Consider the following 22784-nt stretch of genomic DNA (forward strand, 5'->3'; position numbering starts at 1 on the left):
TTAAACTTTTTCTCGTTTTTGGTGGTTTTCTGTTTTGGAATTACATGGTTCTTCAATGCTTTCTTCGATCTGAATATATTCCATCCTTAGGGTTATTTGTTTTGTTCTTTGACTTGCACTACTGCTGAATTCGTTTCGGTCCGTTTTTACAGTATGTGTTAAGATCACGAGGCTCGTGTCTATATACAAATGAAAATTCTCCTATTTTGTTGAAATTTGTTTGGATTCATTTCTCTGTTAATTCCTTTGTAAGTGCCGGATGGCTTTTTTGAACAAAAAATTTTCCCTAGTAAAAAATAAATAAATAAATAGTTTGAATAGGATGTTGATGTCGCAATAATAAGTGAGCATTGTGGAATTTGTCTGTCTGACTAAATATTCAGTAATTTTCTAAACAAACAGTGATATCTTAACGCCTTTCCCCTGACAACATCCGCTAAACACGGCCCTCCATCCCTAAACAAGGCCATGCTAAAAGCTAAATTAAGCAAAACTCCCAACCCCTCCTCTCTTCCTTTTTCACTTTGCCACTTTCACCAATGAAAGCAAAAGAGAGAACTAGAGATATAAAGAGAGAAAATTTCGCACAAGGGTCAGGAACAGAGGAGAGAGAAGGGTTTTCGCATCAACCTTTCTCTTACCGTCCCCTCTCCTCCCATCCTGACCCTTTTTCTCAGGCTTTCTCGATAGTTTCGTAAATATATCACGTAGGTAGAAATTTGTAGAAATAGGTTTCTGGTTAAAGTAAATTTTCTTGTGATTGGTTAATTTGACGAAAGAAGCAGCAAAATGGACGCCACGAAGCGGGTGGCGTGCGACCGGGGGCTGTTTAACCCGGTTTCGACAATGGGGATGCAAGTTGCTTTCATCTTGGTTCTCTCGCATTGCTTTCAACTTGTATTGAAGCCGTTGGGTCAACCCGGACCCATTGCTCAAATTCTCGTAAGTACGTCTCTAACCCACACGCATCGAAACATATGTTTTTCTCGTTCCATCATTTTTTAGAATTTGAAATTGATTTTGGTATGTAATCTAAAAAAATGAGCATGTTTTTGTATTGGATTACTCTCAACCCATGCTTGGTTACTGTGTCCATTTTGCAGAATGATTTCCAATAATTCTTCTAAAAAATACAAGCACCTGTAGCTAAATTTCATCACTTTTTGCGGACATTATTTTATGAAGTTCGAAATAATCAATCTTTTTCGTTTTTTCCAAAAAAATTCACGTGATCCAATAGCTGGAAATGCATCGAAACACCCGTACGGGCAAAAATGGGAACAAAATACGTAGCCTTAATTCTTATGTTTGTTTCTATGTCTTTGTTGCAGTCCGGATTCGTGCTAGGTCCCTCGGGGTTATCTCACATATCAGCTGTAAAAAAGATATTCTTCCAAGATTTAACCGGCGATTACTATGAAACCATGGCATTGTTTTCGCGCATAATCATCATGTTCCTAATCGGCCTCGAAACTGACATCCCTTACTTGGTGCGCAACCTGCGCCCCGCAAGCATACTGGCTTGCGGGGGTTGCGTAACGTGCACGGTCTTCGCGGCAGCAATCACACCCTTCATCTACCACCAGACGGGGGCCCACGGCCCCATGTTCACGATGGCCCTGACCATCGCCGTGATCTTCTCAAACGCCGCCTCCCCCATCGTGATCCGCCTGGCAGCCGAGCTGAAGTTCGCCACCACAGATTTCGGCCGCCTGGTGATCTCCTCCTCCCTCATCAGCGACATGTACTCCGTCGTTCTACTGGTCGTGAGCTCGGAAAGCAAAGCCGAAAAGAAATTCATGCACTGGGTCCTGTTCGGATGCCTCGCTTTCCTCCTGGTGGTCGCGGTCATAATCCTCAACATGTACCTGGCAAACTGGCTAAACAGGCGAAACAGAAACCAGAAGCACCTCAAGAACGCCGAAGCCTTCGGGATACTGTCCGTTCTCGTCGTGACCGCCATGACCATCGAGTCGATGGGATTCAACAGCATCGTGGCCTGTTTTCTGATCGGGTCGATGTTCCCGAAAGGCGGGAAGACGGGCCGGACCCTGCTGCCGAAGCTGAATTACTCTGTCCACAACTTCATCCTCCCTATTTACTTGGGGTACATGGGGTTTCAAGCTGACATGACTACCATAAACAGCCTTGCAAGTCTAGGGGTGGTTGCTGTTGTTCTGTTGCTGAGCCTTGGAGGGAAGATCAGTGGCACCCTTGCTGCTTGCTATTACCTGAGGATTCCGATGAACGAAGGTGTTCTTTTTGCTTTCTTGATGAATGTCAAAGGCCATGTCGATCTTGTTTCCATTTCTGTCGGCCTCCAAAGTAACGTAAGTTTTTTTTTTCCTCTCTCTAATACAGTGTTCTAAAAGGCGGCCGCCTAAGCACTAGGCGTTGATCCAATACCTAGATTAGACAACCGACTAGTTAGGCACCTAATGGCGCCCTTTTCTGCCCGACTAGCGATTTTTAGAGACGCCCTTTTTCTGCCCGGCTAGTGACTAGAGATATTTAGAACATTGCTCGAATATCAACATACCTGATTAATTGAGTTCATTAGGTATCAACTTTCTCTCTGTAGAAACTCAGCCGCACCTTAGTACGATTACACAGTCGCTCGACCAATTGTCGTAAGTAACAGTTAAGGCCGAACACTCGACTTAGTGAGTATCAACTTTGTCTCTATAGGAATTCGGCCGCACCCTAGTGTACGACTACAAAGTCACTCGACCAATTGTCGTGATTAACAGAGTTACTCCTTTTAAGGCCGAACACTCAACTCAACGAGTATCAACTTTCTCTCTATAGAAATTCGGCCGCACCTTAGTGCGACTACACGGTCGCTTGACCGATTGTCGTGATTTACAGTGTTACTCCTTTTAAGGTCGAACAATCAACTTAGCGAGCGATTTTTAAAACAACCTTGCTAGCACCACATACACTTAGACACCCACCACTCATGTGAGTACAAGTGTGTGTGGGACCCACCACTCATGTGAGTGTGGGTGGTTGTTTGGATGTCTAAGTGTATGTGGTACTAGAATTATTGTTTTTGAAACTTCCAACAAAGGTATAGGCCAAATTACATACGGAATCGACTAGCTTTTTCCTTTCTTGCAATTATTTCTCCGAAAGATGTGGTTCATGTCGATGACAATGAGGAATTCTGTAGTAACGAAAACCAAAAATACTACTCATGCCAAAAAAAAAACCTCGTACTAGATGATGGGATTGGGAGATGCTGCCAAGCGGGAGTGCTTGGCAGCAGCGCCGAGCGACTGATCCGGCACATATCTGCATAGATGGCTCGGATCTAATCCAAACGCATAAAAATTTGAATCGTCTATTGCTTGAATTAAGATCCGAGCCGTCAATTGTCAAGATGAAGGACCGGATCGGCTGCTAGGCACCACTGCCAAGCACCCTCACTTGGCAGCATCCTCAAGTCCTGCACATGAGCGCTTGTAAAATTTTGTCCTATTTCATTATGAGCGTAACCAAAAATGTAGCCAATGACTTATTTTGTGATTCTTATCGTTGTAGAGATGTATCTTTTTGCATGAAAACTTTAAGTCTTTACATTTTCCCCTCCGTATAAAATCTAGAAAATGATTTTTACCCAAAGTTTTTGAGTCAAAAATGTGTACAGAAAAACCCCATAACCCCATGATTGCACATTGGATTCTTGAGTTATTTATGCATGGAAACGGCCAATGGTGCACAGATCAATGTGTGGGATCTACTTTCGTGTCTTAAATAAATGATCGAAACCGTTCATTTCATTATGTCTGGATTGATGCAGGTGGTTACGAGCACACAATTCTATGGATTAATGTTGGCAAGTATAGTGACTAACACCCTGATAGTGGGCCCAATCATAGTCTATATTGTTAGAAGAGAAAATGAATCACTGGGCTACAGACACGTGGCGCTGGAATGGCAAGACCCGGAAATTGAGCTACGAATGCTGGCCTGCGTCCACAACCCGCGCCATGTGTCCACCATTGTTGGGCTCATTGCAGCCCTGAGAGGGTCCGAAAGAGGCCCAATAACTCCTTACTTGATGCACCTGATAGAGCTGCCTGATCAGAAGAGCAAGGATAACAGTCTCATGTACCACCAGCGGGAAGATGATGAGCTGAGTGACGAGGATAACTACGGCGGCAACGAGGTGGTGGAGATCAACGAGGCGGTGGACGCCTTCACCGCCGAGACCGGAGTGGTGGTTCACCAGGTGATAGTTACTTATTACTGCAGTAGTATTGTTGTGATTTGTGAATTTTAGTACTCCCTCCCTCCGTTCCTAATTGCTAATCCACTATTCCATTTTGGTATTTTCCAAAATATTGGTCGTTTTCTAAATGTAGAAATAGAAATTTGATGATTTTTAAAAAATGTCACTTGTGATTGAAGAGAGGGGTTGTAAAGAAGGTAGAATATAGAGGAAATTGTGGAAATGATGTCTTCAAATTTGAAACCTCTCAGACATTACCAACTCTGTGGGATCAGTCCATACGGAGCTCTGTTCCGACTATAATTGGGCTCTCCGTAAGTGAACGGTGGCATTGGACTCCCAGAATTAGTCGAGGTGCGGATAAGTTGGCCCGAACGCCTAACTTATCAAAAACAAAAATGATTGGAAAAAAACTTTTAACTACAACTTGTGACTAAATTTCGGAATTGGGATTGGGCTCCTAGGATTACTTTTAGTCTTTTTTATCCGTATTTTACAACTAAATTTTGTCGGAAAATAAAAATTAAAACTTGCTGCACCAGGTAAAAGCGGTGTCGCCATTCCTGAACATGCACGACGACGTTTGCGCTCGAGCCGAAGAAACCCGAGCCTCCATAATCCTCCTCCACTTCCACAAGCACCAGCGCATCGACGGCAAGATGGAACCGGGCAAAGAAGGCATCCGCACCACCAACCAGAAGGTCCTCCGCCACTCCAAGTGCTCCGTCGCCATCCTTGTCGACCGCGGCCTCACTAACTCCGTCGCGGCCACCAGGGGCGGAGGAGGGTATAAGGTACTTACAGGGTCACTTTGACCGCACCCACTTTGATTTCTCGCAGGACATTTGATAACTTGTAGCCAAATTTTGCCATTTTAATAACTCATAAAAAATTCAAACAGGGTCACTCGACCGCATCCATTTTGATTTCTCACATGAAATTTGACAACTTGTAGCCAAATTTTGCTATTTTAACCCGTAAAAAATTCTTTAAATTTGCTTCGAATGCGTAGAAAACTTCAAGCATTCAAATCTTTTTTTTGTCGAGAGTTGAAAATGGGATCATGCATCGTTTACAAAATATTATAACAAGTCTTTAGGAAAATATTACATTTCCCTCTATCGATATATCTCTATCTTATGATTAACCTCTTAATTTAATAAATAGGTCTCTGTCCATAATATTAATATGGTCCTTTATTTTATTTTAGGATGTCCGCAAATATTAATTCTATTTGAAAAGTCAAGTAAAAAAGTTAAGTTTAACCTCCATAAATGACTAAAAATAACTTAAAAATTTTTAATTCAAAGGACAACCATGGAAATCAATGCTCATTTTCAAAAGAGACGTGCATTTAATTCTGGCCCCCTTAAAAATTTTAAATGCCTAAAAGGAACACATTGTGGGATGGATTGAGCAATTTCTTTATAGATTGGTTACGTTATTTTCATATCAACTTAATTTTTATTTCACTAACCAAAAATCCTGGCTCCCACCCGTGGCCACCACCACCTCGTCCTTTTTTTCGCACAGGGCTCGGTTTCTGGGTCAGAGTCGCTGCAGCACGTGGCGACGCTGTTCTTCGGCGGGCCCGACGATCGGGAGGCCCTCGGGTTTAGCCGGAGGCTCAGCATGCACCACCATATAAACTTGACGATTATAAGGTTTTTGGCGGCGGCGGATAGGGATAGGAATGTTGGGCTGAATGTTGCGCATAACAAGGAGGAGGACGATGTTTTGATGATGTCGGTTTGTTCTTCGGATCGGGAGACAGAGAGTGAAGCCGATACAGCGATTTTGACGGAGTTCTACAACAGGTATGCTAATGGTCGATCTTTGTGCATTGTTTCACTTGGCAAGAAGCAGTTTAATAGTAGTCATCTTAGCTTGTCTCTGAAAAATAGGGTCTGCGTTTAAAAGGTTCACTCTACCCCTCTCTAGTCAGCAATTGCCTAAGTGAGTTTGGTAGGTGAAATTACTCTCTTGCTCTCTCTCAAAAAAAAAGAAAAATAGGGTCGATTAATGAGCCGAACGAAAATTGTTCAAGTTTGATTTGAAAACTTAAACGTACTCGAAAAGTAAGCTGAAGCGTGGGTTATTAATTAGCTGAGTCAATCTCGAAGGAGCTTTAATCGTGTTGATCTCAAAACATGGGCAAAGTCAGGATTTATCAACGATGGGGTCAAGTACTTTGGGCAGTTTTGTAGTGTTTATGGAGTCAAAATGTGGAAAATAGCACTAAAAATATAGCTACTCTAGAAACATTTCCCAACTCAGCAGGGTCAAGTGACCCCACTTTTCAATACATACCTTCACCCATGTCTCGAAGGAGCTTTAATTGAGCCGATCCCGAGTAGCCTAATTTTTTGTGACATCATAAACAGAACGAGCTGAATACGAATAGTAGCTTGTTCAAGTTTGGTTAGAAAACTTATCGAGCTTCAATAGATATTCAACCTAGCTTGATTCATTTTTATCACGAGCCAGTTTTGAACAAACTTTTGTCAAGCGAACATGAGCTCAAACTCAAATAGCTTGGCTCATTTTATCATCTATCGTGCAAACAGTTTGCAAACATATTTTCATACCAAATAAGTGGCATTTTTAGTTATAAATCTACTGTAGTGATGTTTGATCAGAGGAAATGGATACAAAATGCCATTGATTTGCTGTTTGGAATCCACTTCTCACTAGCTCATTGAAAAGCATTACACCAAAATAAGCAGTGACTGAATTTGTGCTTGCATTCATATTTTGAAACCAGCGGTGCTACTCTTATCGCTCTGTTTCACCGCTCCTCTCACCGCAGCGCTCAATCTCACCGTCCGTCTCGGCAATCAATTGTTCAGATTTTAAAAGAACTCTTCCCTGGAAGACTTCTTCTAAAATTTGGACGGTGAGATCGATAGAGAGCGGTAGGGGGAGTGGTGAAACAAAGCGGTAGGGGTAGACTTTCTGCTTTGAAACAATGGAACATGGATATTATCACGGGCCGGTACGCAAAATTTTCTAGCAGGCTAGGTATACTTGTTTTTTTGAAGAATTAACAACCTGTGTTGTTGACTAAGATGTTCGAATTCTCATCAATTGTAACTCTTTGCTGTTCATGATTATCAGGTATGTAACGTCGGGTCAGGTGGGATACGTAGAGAAGTACGTTGAAACAGGAGCAGAAACAGCTTCTGCTTTGAGGGACATGGCTGATATGTACTCGTTGTTCATAGTCGGGAAAGGCGGGCGAGGGCATTCGCCTTTAACCACTGGGATGAGCGATTGGGAGGAGTGTCCCGAGCTTGGTACGGTGGGAGATCTCTTGGGTTCCTCGGATTTCGATTTAAGCGGTTCGGTTTTGGTCATTCAACAACATAGGATTTCAAGCAGTGACGATGACGAACGGTAGCAATCACCTTGGATTGACCCAACAATGGTTTCAAGTAAATGTATAGTATCAGCAATGCAATTATGTGGCGTATCGTATAACTTGCTCCATACTCGTAGACTTACGTACCTGACGAATGAAGATCACTATCAAACCGAAAAATTGCGCGACGACTATGAGCCGGGAGCATTCGATGGAAACCACCTTTATAGTCCAATCTGATGTTCATGTTAACAAGAAGAAAGCTAGATATTGAGATGATTTTCGGACTTACGGTACTCCGGGTGTTAAGAGATTGAAGCGATGGTTAATTCATGAGATGATCTTGTAAAGCTAGTGACTCGGTATTCGAGGAGGGCAATGTTCCATTTATGTGTAGGGATTTATTAGGATGACAAAACCTTGTCGAAGATTTTTTTTCAAATTTCTTACCCTCTCTGTCAATTTTTATGGAGATTAGGGAGAATTGGGAGTGATTGTAGAGTGAATATTGGAATTGAAATGATACTGCAACCTTCATTTCATCTTTTACGTAAAGAAATTTTTGGACGTTGGATATTGTCATTTATTTTTTTATGCTGCTAAGCATCCTCTTGCAAAACGGGTGCAGAGCGGCCGATTCAGCCGTTCATTTCGGCAATCGACCGCTCGGAACTTTGCCAAGCAATCGAGGCTTAGATTTGTATACACTCATATTCAATTCGAGCCACCCATGCCGAGATGATTTGTATGCGCTCAGATTTAATCTGAACCGCCCGTACCGAAATGAACGGCCAAATCGACCGCTTGGCATTGCTTTGCAGGAATGCCACTCGACAGCATCCCATGTCTCGGTATCGGACGATATATAGCCATATCATTAATACGATACCGATACTGTTTGGTTTCCGATAACACGATTTAAAACCATGGCTAATACTCACTTGGGCAGGAGGCAAAAATACAGGGGAGCCCTGCATGGCATCAACGTGGCACGCCATCTCCATTTGTCAACCCCTTTCACTCTCTTCTTTTCAAATTTCAACCCCCTGGCCTGTATCATCTTCTACAACTATATCCAATTCAGCTTCCACAAAACCAAACATCACATGCATATATGGCTCTGGTCCTGTGGTCGGAACTCCCGCGTGATTTACTGAAATCGATCGGAACCCGCCTCGACAACCGGACCGATGTCCTCCGCTTCCGTTCCGTCTGTTCGTCGTGGCGAAACTCCATCCCTCCCTTCAGGTGATCAATTCCTTGATATGTTAGATACTCTCTCCGTCCCAAAAAAGAATTCATTTTTCATCGTTTATATCTTTCAATTTATAATGTTTTTCATGAGTTTAAAAATTTTGTATGATAGAACTAATCGATAACTATGAAATAAAATTCATATTACATACTTTTTTGAGATCTATATTGAAAGATATAAGGAATTGAAAATTGAAAGATATAAGGAATTGAAATTGACACGGATATCAAAAATTGACATCCAATTTAGGACGGAGGGAGTAGTATTTTTGGCGTTTAGATCGATCCATAAGCTCTGTGCATGATTTGTTTCTCTTGGTATTGTAGGGTTTTTTTGGCCTTTTAATCATCGCTTTGCTATCCCTGTCTTTTTAAGAAGCTTCTGCAGTCTAGGTTTTGAACTGCAGAGGTGCCGTTCAAGTAATCGCAATCGTCGGATTATGTTTTTAATGGTCGATATTTGTTTTCAATCTACCGGTACTAAAAGACTTTTACCAGTAAAAGATTCAACAAATTTTGAACCATTGATTATCAATATGAATTGGTTCAGAGTGAACCGCACATCAACTGCAAAGAAGCTAGATCCGTTTTAATAAATTTGTTAATCATAAATAAAAAAAAATGATTCTTATTGATCATCAAAAAATAATTCGTCCCTTCAGGAAATGGCCACTCCAACGCTTCACTCTACCCAACGGCCACGGCTCCCTCTGCCTCACCGCAACCACCGTCTACCGCCTCCGACCGATCGACACCCCTCCCGATTCTCCCCCGCCCAAGCCCTGGCTAGTTAGGGTTTCAGACAGTCGTGAAACCCAACTTCTCAATCCCCTCTCTGATGTGCAAATCAAGCCCCCATGCAGGCCGTTACTTGTAAACTTGTCCCAATTTCGTATCTCCGAAATTGGGAGATCGTATAGGGTGAACTACGTGGATCTCGCTGACTTTGGCATTTTGGCCAATGTTGAGCAGGATTGGGCGATTCACTTTGATAAGGTTGTTTTCTTGTCCGATACAGACGGCGATGATGCGGTGGTGGTTGCATTGCAGAGCCACCACCACATCATCGGTGGTTATTTAGCTGCAATTAGGCTAAGAGAGGATGAATTCATGCCAATAGCATATTCCAGAGGTAATGAATTCCATGACATTATACACTTTAATGGTCGAATCTTCGCTGTGGATGTGTACGGGAATTGTTACACAGTTGATGCTTTGTTGAACATCTCGCTAATTGCGCCACAGCTAAATGGACAAGTTGCCGGAAAGAAAAACTTGGTGGAGTCCTCCGGGGAACTGATTATGGTAGAGAGATTTTTCAACAAAACCTGGTATGATGAGGAGAATGGGGTTTCTATAACAGAGGTTTCCGGTGGTAATGAAATGCAAAGTTGGTTTAGGGTTTATAAGTTGGATGAAGAAGAGCATACATGGGTGGAGTTGACAAACCTAGGGGATAGGATGTTGTTTGTGGGTAAAGATTGTTGCTTCTCTGTTTCCGGTACTGATTTCGATGGGTTCGATTGCCGAGGAAACTGCATTTTCTTCGTGGACGAGTATTGTATGCTCTTCGATGAGAATTATCATGATCAGTACGATGAACTTCGAGTATTGGGTGAAATGGAGATTGGAGTTTTCAATTTAGAAGATAGTAGTGTTGGGCCACTGGTCTGTTTCCCTGGGTATGCAGACCTATTTTGGCCTCCCCCAAGTTGGCTTGCTACTGTTCCATCTTCTACATTTAATCCTGCATGTAAGTCATGAAATTTCGGCTGCGACAGCAAGTTTTCTATTATATGATGAATTACTTATTTTGATTGCTTTGCTGATGTTTACTTGTGTTGTTTGAATTTGTTAAAAGAGGTTACACCATAGAACCATTGTCGCCTCGTAGCATATGGCTTTTTCACACTAGTTAGGAACCATTGTGGACCTTTGGTGTGCCATTGAGTGTGATCCACCCACCATTAATTCACAGATGTAGCAAATCAAATGTCCTAGTAGTAACAATGTATTGCGGTGTTTTTTCATTAGTATTTGTCGTGAACAAAGTTACTAGGCTTTGTGGTATGTTTGTTATACCCTTCTACTCCCTTCTGTGGTGTTAGTGACCAATCATTACAGTGTAGTTACAGAAGGCCGTATCGAATGCCTCCTTCTAGATGTGCTTATAGGAGCCATTCCCTAATCTGATTGATATACCGGATTTTCAACTTCATGATCCCAAAAAGGTTTGGTTGTTAAGTCTTGTTTGAAAAACAGGGCATCCAGAGAGACCATTGTTATGAAAATTTCGGCGCCAAGGAAATTCCTATAAGTCTTGTTTGAAAAACAGGGCATCCAGAGAGACCATTGTTATGAAAATTTCGGCGCCAAGGAAATTCCTATGAAGGCAAGTGATAGGGACATCATTAAAACTACTAAAGAACCTGGTGAAGTTTTTGTTGCGAAATTTCAATTCCCATTCCTGAGGACTCGACTTTGGGGAACTTCTCATATCCAGTTAGTAAGATCAAAATCACCTACTTTTGGGGAGTATATTACCAGCGCACTCTTTTATTTTCTCTAATAGCTTTTCTTAAGACGTGTGTTCTCCATTGTGGATTACTCTAATTCTCCGGCAGTTGTACTTATTACCACATTGGAAATGTGGACGAAGTCGAAGAAGTCTGGAGTGGTATCTACGTAATTTGATTTTTTTTAATGGTTACTTGTTTGGTAAAGCAGTACAGGTATCTCTTTGGGACCGGTATATGGTTACGTTTGAAAACTATTGATTGGGCAATACAAACGCCTTTGCAAAGGGGTAATACATTTCTTATTTGTCCTATGAATTCTGAAAGTTTGGATTGTTTCAAGACATTTTAGAATACGGAATAAGTATTCACTGCATTATATTGTAGAAAAGGTTGGACCAAGATCATTCCTTAGGGCAGGGCAGCTACAAAGTGAATGGGTCACCTTTGTAAAACGATTCAGCAGATTGATTGTATAGGGAAAGAAACAATAATTCTTTATCGATCGGCTGTGTTTTCGCAGGAAAACGGTGAAGAAAATGCAGAATCGCACTGCCTGGAAATAGCGCTCTTAAAAGTTTTGGAAGGCTCTTGAGATACATTTCTTGTATGGAGAAGCAAATTTTGTGGCAGGAGCTTGAGATAACTTGCTGCTTCTTTTGCCTTCTGGTTGTATTTTGGTTGTTCAACCTTTGTCCTTTTGGCAGATCAAATGACTAGTTTGAGGCTTCTTCCATGGAATGTATCCGTAAAATAAACCGTATGCAAGGTTGCTTTAGATCAATTTTCCTCCTTTTGGGCGTCCGTATTTCGGCTAATCCAATAGTATTAATGAACGTACCAAGGCAGTTGACGTAGTGGTTGTGTAGCAGCACTCACCCGAGTGTAGTGACGTTGCAGGTGTAGTGGTTGTGTAGCAGCACTCACCCGAGTGTAGTGACGTTGCAGGTTTAAATTCTACGGAGAGGAGTTTGATAACCATTGTGATTAGGGTATAAGTAGATTCTTCTATCGTGTTCCCCAAAAAAAAAAAAAAGAGGTTGAAATGAACTGGACATAGAAAGGAACAGGGCTGTGTGCCATTTGAACGCTATTAGATGTAAGAGTTGTCTCAGAGTTGAGTCACATAATGCGCTTTCGAGCGTAAATGCGTGTGAGCTTAAAACCGTCTTTCGAAAACATAATGTGTGAGCTTAAAACCATCTTTCGAAAACAAAACGTGTGTGAGCTTAAAACCGTCTACCGTCTTTCAAAAACAAAATGTGTAATTTCAACTCTGTGTGGGAATGCATCCCCTGGTTGAGAAAGCGGTTTTTTTAACCGATTGTCGTTCGGACTCGAATGATTTGATTGTGGTTGTGATATACAACAAAGGCGATGTAGGTGTTCTGAGGCTTGGGGATGAAAGATGGAAACCACTAGTTGAATACCAAGGTAAGTCGTATCGTGACCTCATTAACTTCAAAGGGAAAATCTATGCTGTGAATCCCTGGGGAGATTGTCTGGTAATTGATTCCTCCTAGAACATTAGTGAGTTTTCAGCTCCCTTGAAATTCCCTGTGGGTGACAAGAAGTATTTGGTGGAGTCATGTGGAGAACTCTGGTTACTGGATAGAGAGTGGAGAACGCAATCAGACAATGTGTGGTATTATCCGGAAGCTAATATTGTACTCGCAGAACTTGCTTGGTATGAAAAGGTGATCTGGTTCAATGTCTACAAACTGGATGAGGAAGAACACAAATGGGTAGAGGTGCCTGATCTAGGCAATAGGATATTGTTTGCGGATAGAGATCGTTCGTTCTCGGTTTCTGCTGCAGATTTCGCAGGAGACAATTGCAAAGGGAACTGTGTTTTCTTCTTGAACTCTTGTAGTATCTATGACAAAAACTATCACGATGACAATGATGCTCTTAGGGGATTAGGTGGTAAAGAGCCTGAGATTTACCTTGTAGGGGATCACTGTGTTGATCAACTAGTAGCCTACCCTGGCTATGCCGACCAATTTTGGCCTCTCCCAAGCTGGCTTGCAACAGTTTCATCTTCTTCATCTCAATCCTAAAAGTAAGTGTCCTTTTTTCAGTTATTTTTTTCTTTCACTCTTATTTTGTAAACTTGCTGCCAACGGTTACTTGTTTTTTGTCAGTGTTGAAAGAGTTGTATATGCTCGATGTTCAAAAAAAAAAAGAGACGTATATGCATGCAAGTTGAGCTTTTGATTTTGCACTATACACTGATCTTTGTTAAATTTATGTGTGTGCAATTGTGCATGTATTTTGGGTTAAACAACGCTTGCAAACTTTTTCCATCATTTTCTTTGCTAGCTTATTTTTTGAAGCGGATTTTTGTCCATGCATTATATCCATCTGCTATCATGATTCGATATCGAAGACCCATAAGCCATTGCCACCTCATGTCATGTTACCGAAACCTTAGACTGATACGTTACTATACTTACCTGCCACCTAACACCACATATCACTTGCCACTGGTGCCATGTTTTTTTGCAGGAATTAGTTGAAGAAATGCATAATGCACAGCTGAAATACACATGTTAAGAGGTTAAGAGCTCTTTAGATGCATTAGAAGCAAATTTTGTGCTACGGAGCTCGATAAAGTTTACTCCATCTTTTGCCCTTCTGGTTGGATTTTGTTTGCCCGAGCTCCGATCCTCTTGGGGCCTTCTTTTGCTTCATTGGCCGGATGAATGCTTCTTCCCTCAAGAATATGTGTGTAAAAAGGAAGAAAACTGTACTAGTTAACTTTAATTAGTTTGTTCCATTTGGTAATGCATGAATGTTATTTGTGCAAAATGTACCATAAACCATGGGATGGTCCAGAAAACTCGGATTGTCTTCGTTGTTGCCCTTTTCATATACTTCATGTACGGCGTGTGAGTATGGCGTGCTGATACCTAACATCTTAGGTCTCACATAGCTAACAGGTATGTAATGAATCACCTACAAGTTAATATAAGCCCGAATTTTGAGCCTTTTTGGCTCACTATTTACATGTTTTTATGGTCTTAGTTACACATAGGAGTGTGTTGTATACCCAAAATAGTTACGCATTCTTTTTTATTATGTAAGAATTTTTTTTGGTGTTGGTTACGTAAGTTTTTTAATGACCAAAAAATTTGTCGAACAAAATGTTTATAGGAGTGAGATAGGATTTTCATTCTTTGTCTGAGGTATTTCCTAAGGAAGTAATTCAGTCGTTGTAGGTATACGTACCTCTATGTATGTACATGTCCAGAATTTTGATATCTATTTGTATATATACGCTGTGGTGGCTGGATTTGGATGAAGTAAACGTTCTTTGGTCACCAATATATGAAAAAACGAGGAAGAACAGGGTTATCTCGTATGAGTTCAAATTTTGATCTGGGGCACAATAGTACAATTAGAGGATCTGTAACCCAAACTCCGACGGGTGAGGTCAGTAGGGCTGCTAAACGAATCAAGCTATCCGAATTTGAGCTCGTGTTCGATCTTTAAAAGCTTGTTCGAAATTGGTTTGTTATATAAACAAACCAAGCTTGAACATTTCTTTGAAGCTTGTTAAGATTTCAAGCCAAGTTTGAACAAGCTACTATTTGGCTCGTTCGGCTTGCTATGTATGAAAAGTTCAAGATATTTGAGATCGGCTCGTGTTTGGCTTTATTAAAGTTTGCTTGCAATCGGCTCGTCTTATAAACAAACTAAGTTTGAACATATTTTTGAAGCTCGTTAAGTTATCAAACCAAGTTTGATCACCAACCTACTTGGCTCGATTGGTTCGTTTATCACCCCTTAAAGGTTAGCGTATTTTCAAAGACTACAAGGGAGGTCTGAGGTCTCTGTATTTGTCAAAAATCCCGGCAGAGGTCAATATAAGGGGTCGTTAGGCTAAATAAGCCGCTTGGCTTATTTTTTTATTGTTATTCAAATTTTTTTTGCATTTATTAGTTTTTTATCAATTTTTTGGGATTATTGCTTCTTCATGATACGAGAAATCTAAAAAGTAAAAAATTACGATCGAAATCCAATTTTTTTTTTAATAAAGACGAAAAAATTGGCTTATTTTTGTCTTTATTCAAAAAAATTAGGTTTCGATCGTAATTTTTTACTTTTTAGATTCCTTTCGTTATAACAAAACAATAATTTTTAAAAATATTGATAAAAAACTAACAAATGTAAAAAAAAAATTTAAATAAAAAAAAAAATCACTTATCTTATTTAGCCAAACGGCCTTTATTTAACCCTTAAAAATATAAGCCGGCCTCATTTCTTTTTTGATTAGCAGCCGGCCTCATTTGAGTCCACGCAAAAAGATACTCTCCCGCCGGAAAACATTTGATAAGAAAAATGGCAACCACAGGTGGCGGGTGGTCGGAGCTCCCGCCGGAGTTACTAACAGCCATTGGGAAACGCCTTGCCACCCAAATCGACATCCTCCAATTCAGATCCACCTGCTCCTCATGGCGCTCCTCACTTCCTCTGGAACAGCCCCCTCCTCCTCCTCCTCCCCTCCCTTTCCCGATCATCCGCCTTCTCTTACCCCACCCTCCGGCCCACTACGCTCTCACCCAGGCCACCGTCTACCGCCTTGAACCACTCCACAACCCCTCCAATTCTCCGCCCAAATCGTGGCTTATCAAGGTCTCAGAGAGTAATCTTCTCCAAGGTAATAGAATGCGACTTCTCAATCCCCTATCAACAGATATAATCACACCCCTACCTGGAAATTTTCCTAGAATACTGGATCTGTCCCAGTTTCGCATCTCTGAAGTTTGTCGATCGTGGAGTTTAGGCATAGAATACGAAGTTGGTCACCAAGAAGACTTTAATCCAGGCTTCATCGCTCAGCACAAGGTTAACATGGTTTCTAAATCAGTTCCTCTCGCATTATCGGACTCGGACGATTTGATGGTGGTTGTGATAAACGGATGGCAGTTAAGTGCTATGAGACTCGGGGATGAAAGGTGGATACGGTTTGTTGAAGGCCGAGATAAGAACTACAGTGACCTCATTAACTTCAAAGGGAAAATCTATGCTCTGAGTTTCGAGGGAGATTTTCTCGTAATCGATTCCTCCATGAACATTACTGAATATTCATCGCCCTTGGATCCCCCGCGCGTAACAGGATGTATTTGGTGGAGTCATGCGGGGAACTCTGGTTACTGAATAGCCGTTGGATTGTGCCACCGAGTAATGTTGATCGGTTTGATCTGATGACTGAAACTTGGGAGGTTGCGAAGTTTGCTTGGAATGAAATCGCGATCTGGTTCCTTGTCTTTAAACTGGACGAGGAAGAACACAAATGGGTAGAGGTGCCGGATCTTGGCGATAGGATATTGTTTGCAGGTAGAGATTGTTCCTTCACTGTTTCTGCTGCAGATTTCGAAGGCAATTGCAAAGGGGATTGCATTTTCTTCTTGAATGACGCTTGTAATACATTTGACGAAAACTATCACGACGACTATGATGCACTCAGGGGATCGGGTGGTAAAGAGCCTGAGATTTACCTTTTAGGGGATCGTAGTGTTGACCGACTCGTAGCCTACCCTGGCCATGCCGACCTATTTTGGCCTCTCCCAAGCTGGCTTGCATTGGATCCGGAGAGGCGGTCTGCCTCACATAATGCCTGCTCTTCTTCATCTCAACCGTGAAGAGTAAGCGCCAATTTTCAGTTGTTGAAGTGTCATTTTTGTGTTGCTTCTTTTCTTGATTCCGTATTTTATGTACTTGCAGCCATTGTTTACTTGTTTTTGTCCGTGTCGAAAAAGATTCTTCTGTATACAAGTTGAGCTTAAATCCTTTCTAGTCTTTGTCAATGAATCTTGCGCGTAATCAAAGAGCTGCTGAACTTTCCTATGCCGGGTTTAGTTAAAGAAGCCTGGAGAGGCATTTGCTTAATTTAACTTTTTGATTCCTTTTGGGTTCATAGTTTCATATACATGGTTATGTATGATCTTGAAGTCTTTATTGATAAAGTGGCGAGTAAAAGGAAGATAATCGCAAAAATATCTTATTGATTCATTTTGGGTTCATAGTTTCATAGATTACTATCGGTAGAAAGATATCATATATCATTTTTCAGTTATCATACGAGTTGCCTTGATTCAGACATTTCGAATTAATTAGGACATAACACGAGACGGAAATTAAGGGCTTCATTTGCTTGTTGGAGAGCCCTGTCCCGAAGCAAAGTACTCATCTGAGAAGACAGTTTGGTCATGCCCTTTATCCTCAACCCGTCGCTCTCCTATGCCCCCTAACTTTCGCCTCGCTCTCTCTTAAAACCCGCATTTCGTGTTCTTTAAGATCTTTAGAGGTGAACCCACGGTTCGTATGACTTTCATTGTTTTCTTTCCTTAACATTCTTCACGTGTGATGGCAGTAACATACTGAATTGGTCGACATCGTTAAAGGGGTACAGCAGAGGGGTACAGCAGATTCATTATGTAGAACACTTACTCTCTACTGACAACTAATTTGCCATGTTTTTTTGCAGTAAATTGTTGAAGAAATGCATAACGCACGGCCGAAATACACCTGTTAAAAGTTTAAGAGCTCTTTAGATGCATTTCTGCTACAGAGAAGCGAATATTGTGCAAGAGAGCTCGATAAAGCTTACTCCATCTTTTGCCCTTCTGGTTCTGTTCGCCAAAGCTCCGATCTTCTTGGTGCCTTCTTTTGCTTCCTTGAGGATGAATGCTTCTTCCCTCAGGAATATGCGTTAAGAAAAACTGAAACTTAGTTTGTTCCATTTGGTTACGTATGAATGTTTTTCGCACAAAATGTACCATAAACCATGGGATCGTCCAGAAACATATATAGATTGTCTTTGTTGCTGCCCTTCTCGTTTACTTCATGTATGGTGTGTGGGCATGGCACGCTAACGCTTATCATCTAGTTTGGCTAAGAGGTAGGTAAAGAATCACCTACAAGTTAATATAAGCCCGAATGTGAGCCATATTGTGAATTCCTATTCAAGAGGTTGGTGGACACAGTCAGACACTAAGCGGATCATTCCAGTAGCACCAAAGCACAAACCTGTTCTCATACGGTTGAGTTCTGTGACAGTGGTCGGCAAAACGTGAAAGAACCATGTAGCGCAACGAGAACACTGCAAATAAGAATCAGAGATTGCAAATGCCAGTGTGCAAATGCTCAAGTAAAAGATACCCCTACACACGAATGCCCACGAGCTACAATCCACCAATCTTTTCTTAAATTAGTGGGCTAGTTAGTGAGCGAGTTGCTATGAATGAGAGACAAACACAACGGATACGCAAATGATAAGCTTAGCACTTCAAGTAAAGTCATACCAAAACAGAACACAGTGGTCGCATTCACTCACATTATGTACACTACTAGAACCCCTAAAACCTTGAAACCCTAGTACCAAAAAGCACACCTGTATCCTGCAACGAAAAATCTTCCTATGAGATGCACCTCATGGAGTACATGGGTGCAGGAGAATCGACCGCGGGCACACCGTACACCCTTGGGTGATCACTCTCCAATCCGTAGTCCATCATCGGACGGTACTCAAGATCCTCATCATGATCGTACACGAAATCAGGGACGTCAATCTCGGTCCTCCTCACGTGGTCCCACAAGTAGTCCAACCTGCTCACATACCTAAGCTTTCCATACAGCCTGAAACATAACGCAAAACTCTAGTCAGGCAATATTTAAAACACTCTTCTTTTTATGAAATTTTTAGCCTTTCCCAATTCTGGATTTAAATTTCCAATTTTTTAGGTAGGAAGCAAAAAAATAAGGGATTTTTTATTTTTTATTTTTGATCCGCTAAGGCATTGTTTGGTACTATCAATACTTAGTAGTAGTTTTTTGTTTAGCTTTAAACTTAGGATCTACCGACATAGTACTTGGGAGTAGGAGTAGAATAAAATTTTCAAAATCTTTGTCAATCATTCATCTTGTCAAAAGCATCGAGTAAGCAAAAAAATAAGAATCTAAATTGAAAAAAATTCAGATGGAACAACATTAAAGCTATTGAAAAACTATACAATATTTTAAACATTTTCAGGTTTTTTTTTTTAACTTTTTGAGTCTTTTATCATAATATTTTACTTTAGAATCTAATCAATAAAACGAATGATTACTTAGAAAATGACATAAAAAAACGACGAAAAAGGTAGTTTTACAATAAGACCAAAAATTTCATCCAAATTCAAATACACCTTCCACCAAAAATACATATTTTAAAAAGTTAAAAATTCTCAACAAACCGAAAAATCTGTTCTTCTAAGGGGAATAAAAATTCCCATCAAAAGTTATGTATTGTGAAAGAATGACATGTCCCATAAAACGGAAATTAACTACTTAAAAAATAAGAACCTTAGTAGAATGGAGCCTGACTGACCTAGATATCTTCAAATTGGATATTAGTATCTTTTTGCCAATTTTCTGATTTCTCTATACAAGACTAACCAATTAAACAGAAACTAAAGAGATCAATTAAACAATTCATCAAATTAAAAAAAAAACTAACCCAAAAACAATAATAAAATGCGCTGTGTGGTGTAGGTGATTTACCCTCCGCTGAACATAAGGCGGCCGAAGGTGGCAAGGAAGAGCCTGGCTTGTAGGCCCGGGTGGAGAAAGTAAACGGCCTCCAGATTCTCCCTGATGTTCACCGGAATCGCATCATATACCGATCGCAGGGCTGAGATTCCTGGAAAGTTCTCGCTCCTTTCCACATCAGTGTGCACGTACAGCACAGCAAACGGCTTTTTCTCCAGTTTGGGAAATATCTCCGATTCCAAGTACTTCTTCAGTGCATCAACGTTCAGTATCCGACCTGATCCATTACCAATGCCGCGTAAAATGACCAGAAAATCATTCAAAATCGACACAGAGATGCGCAAATATACATATGTATGTTGATAGAACACTGATATATATGGAGGAATCTCGGACCGTTAGGTCGCATACAAATTTTAAAAAATCAAAAAATTCTCACACATTCCCAAGGTCCGAGATTCCTCTGTACAGAGGTTTCTTGGTATGGATATATAGAGAGAACGAGCGGGGGACTGCAACATTTTAAATAATGGTAGCATGACACGTTATTTTAATGGTTATGTGTAACGGTATCAAGAAGCATTGAACGGTAAACAGAATCGGATCATTGCAGTCGCAAATTTCTTTAAAAAAAATCATTTTCAAACACAAAAAAAAAAACTTCAAAGTTCCTAAATCAGTTCCCATAACGGTCGAGTATTTGCCCAAATCTCTGTGAATTGGAAACGGACCGATACACTACGGGAACTGGCCAGTGTGCTTCAAATTTTCCATACCAGCGGTATACCGGTGTATAAAAGTATTGGAAAGCTTCTCGGCCGATATCAAAAACAACATGCACATAAAACTGTACAACTATACGTGGGAAGAGTGAATATGAGATAAATTCAAATCATTAGCACTCAACTTCGAGTTAAACCAAAACCAATGCAACATCAAACAACACGTAAAATCAACCAAAATCCACACACATACACACAGATCTCTTCTAAAAATCGGTCAAGGCGGCCGACTAGTTTGCACCTTGGTGCTAGATGAGATAAAAATCGTCCTATGCGCCGACTAGTTTGCCCCAGTTAGTCGGCCTCAAGGCACCAGGGCCCCCTTCCGCCCAACTAGCGCCAAGCAATTTTTAGGACATAAACACCCACACACACGCATAGAGTTCAAATTGGGAGCAAATTTAAATTTACCAGGGAAGAACTTGCCGACGACGCGGAGGATACTCCGGCCTCGTTTATCCCTGCCTTGGATCTTGAAGACACCAAGCTTCCGGATCACTTCTTGACCATCCAATTGAAACGAATCACAAGACATGGTTCGCAAAATTTCCAAGTCGAACAAGAACAAGATACGGTTGACTATGATGATCCTCGAAAATTAAAGTACATCTACCTAGAGAGAGAGAGAGTCAGAGAGAGAGGGGGGATTGGTTCTTTGTTGATGGTGATTTTTGAAGTTGAGATTGATGGAGAACAAGACAAGAGAATTTATTTGATTTTTGTTTTATCCAGGGGAGGTATTAGGGGGTGGATTTGGTTGGACGAAGGGAGCGGCTGGGAGTGGGAATAGGGGAGGAGGGAATGAAGGGAATATTCTCAAGCATGTTCCGTTTTGGAGCCAAAGTCTGGGGTAGGGTTTGTACTGTTCTGGCTTCGGGATCGGGTGGACCCTGGCTTAAACTCATTCACTGGGTCGCCCCACTTTCTGCTCTTATCCCCGTATATAGATTGTCCGTTAATGCTAAGGGGACCGACCAAAGCGGTAAAGATGGGTACCGGTCATGTGCGGGCTCCATTTTGAGGCTTCGCGTTCGTTATTTTTAAATAATTTTTTGAGTTCGCATATGAAATTTCAGCTTCATCCAAGAAATGTAAATGTGACATGGTTTCTCAACTCAGAGATCAGATCCATGAGTGGATCAGTGGATCCCATTACGAGAGCTGATTTTTTTGACTTTTTGTTTTGTATGTTGATTGATTGTATTTTTATTTTTTTTTAATATTGTATACATCAGTGGAGATTAGCGAAGTGTTGATATGTTAGTCAACAAAAGGTCTAGAGGCTATCCATAGCCCTGAACCCCAAATTTGCCTCTCTTGGCGCTCAAACCTCCACCTCCACCTCCACCGTAGAGGAATGGTGAGACAACTAATTTCACTTGGAAGAGATTCTCGTATTTCTTGTATTTTGTGAGTCCTTTTTATTGGAGTAGTTGGTTTATTAATACATGTTTTGTTTTTTTTCCAAAACAAAAAGTAGATTGACTTTGGACTTTAGAGATAGGACTCTTCGTTTTTGCTTTTAATCTTTGTCCTACGTTCTCTTTTTTTAGTTCTCCCTCCAATGAATTTGAGTCGTTTTGAATAATTTGTAGATGCTTTCACGTTCTCGCTTTCGCTTACTACCGCCCACGGCAATACATGACTCAGTTGGACAAACCAAACAGTGCATTGTTCAAATTTGATTTGATAACTTAGGAAGTTAAAAAACATTTTGGAGCTTGGCTTGAGGCAAATCAGACAACAAATTATTTTCAAGCGAGTTTTCATCAAATCATTAACGGGCCCAAGAGCATCAGCAGTGGAATAAGTAAATATGAATAATCAAAACATGTCACATCAGATTTTAATTATCTATTTAAAGGTTGCTAAAGTTAACAATGTCAAATTCCACATTGGTTATTTTTTGTTCATAATCGAAACCAATGGGCCCTCCAAACTTTTTTTCTTCATTTCACACATATTTTTTGAAAAGCGATTTTTGAAGGAAAAAAATAGTTTATGTTGGAAATAGTTCAAAAAAATAGTTTTTCAAAAAACACACACTTTGTTCACTTAAAAACTGTAAATACAATTTTGAAAGAATTATATTTACATAAATT

General features: G+C 40.8%; 4 protein-coding genes and 1 pseudogene across 7 annotated transcripts; 4 read left to right on the plus strand and 1 right to left on the minus strand.

Moving 5' to 3' along the window:
• The first annotated feature begins 506 nt into the window (after positions 1-506).
• Positions 507-8123, plus strand: LOC131302516 (cation/H(+) antiporter 2-like). Of its 2 annotated transcripts, none has more exons than XM_058329189.1 (6): positions 507-942; positions 1332-2330; positions 3803-4234; positions 4777-5028; positions 5768-6051; positions 7352-8123. In XM_058329189.1, exons 1-6 carry the CDS (start codon positions 790-792, stop codon positions 7632-7634), a joined length of 2403 nt encoding a protein of 800 aa, XP_058185172.1. In that variant the 5' UTR covers positions 507-789; the 3' UTR covers positions 7635-8123. The 2 variants fall into 2 exon arrangements, with proteins under 2 accessions (XP_058185172.1, XP_058185173.1); XM_058329190.1 differs by having other exon boundaries at positions 806-946.
• A 526-nt stretch (positions 8124-8649) lies between these two features.
• LOC131302518 (F-box protein SKIP23-like) lies at positions 8650-12124 on the plus strand. 3 transcript variants are annotated; one of them, XR_009191770.1, is made up of 4 exons: positions 8650-8843; positions 9512-10602; positions 11185-11351; positions 11889-12124. XR_009191770.1 is itself a non-coding variant. In XM_058329192.1 (3 exons), coding segments are annotated over exons 1-3 (1227 nt in total). In that variant the 5' UTR covers positions 8650-8709; the 3' UTR covers positions 11891-12124. The 3 variants fall into 3 exon arrangements, 2 of the variants coding, with proteins under 2 accessions (XP_058185175.1, XP_058185174.1); XM_058329192.1 differs by lacking the exon at positions 11185-11351; XM_058329191.1 differs by lacking the exon at positions 11889-12124 and having other exon boundaries at positions 11185-11865.
• Positions 12125-12651: 527 nt separating this feature from the next.
• On the plus strand, positions 12652-14182 carry LOC131303216 (F-box protein SKIP23-like). The gene is made up of 3 exons (XM_058329985.1): positions 12652-12846; positions 12889-13427; positions 13874-14182. Exons 1-2 carry the CDS (start codon positions 12652-12654, stop codon positions 13423-13425), a joined length of 732 nt encoding a protein of 243 aa, XP_058185968.1. The 3' UTR covers positions 13426-13427; positions 13874-14182.
• A 1449-nt stretch (positions 14183-15631) lies between these two features.
• On the plus strand, positions 15632-18207 carry LOC131302520 (F-box protein SKIP23-like; annotated as a pseudogene).
• A 428-nt stretch (positions 18208-18635) lies between these two features.
• LOC131302519 (uncharacterized) lies at positions 18636-21593 on the minus strand. Its single transcript, XM_058329193.1, has 3 exons — positions 21094-21593; positions 19913-20177; positions 18636-19009 (listed from the first exon to the last, which is right to left on the minus strand). The coding sequence occupies exons 1-3, from the start codon at positions 21215-21217 to the stop codon at positions 18790-18792; spliced, it is 609 nt and encodes a 202-aa protein (XP_058185176.1). The 5' UTR covers positions 21218-21593; the 3' UTR covers positions 18636-18789.
• Between the last annotated feature and the right edge of the window lie 1191 nt (positions 21594-22784).

This window comes from Rhododendron vialii, chromosome 10a (genome assembly GCF_030253575.1).
Source record: "Rhododendron vialii isolate Sample 1 chromosome 10a, ASM3025357v1".
In the NCBI taxonomy this organism is placed as follows: Eukaryota; Viridiplantae; Streptophyta; class Magnoliopsida; order Ericales; family Ericaceae; genus Rhododendron; species Rhododendron vialii.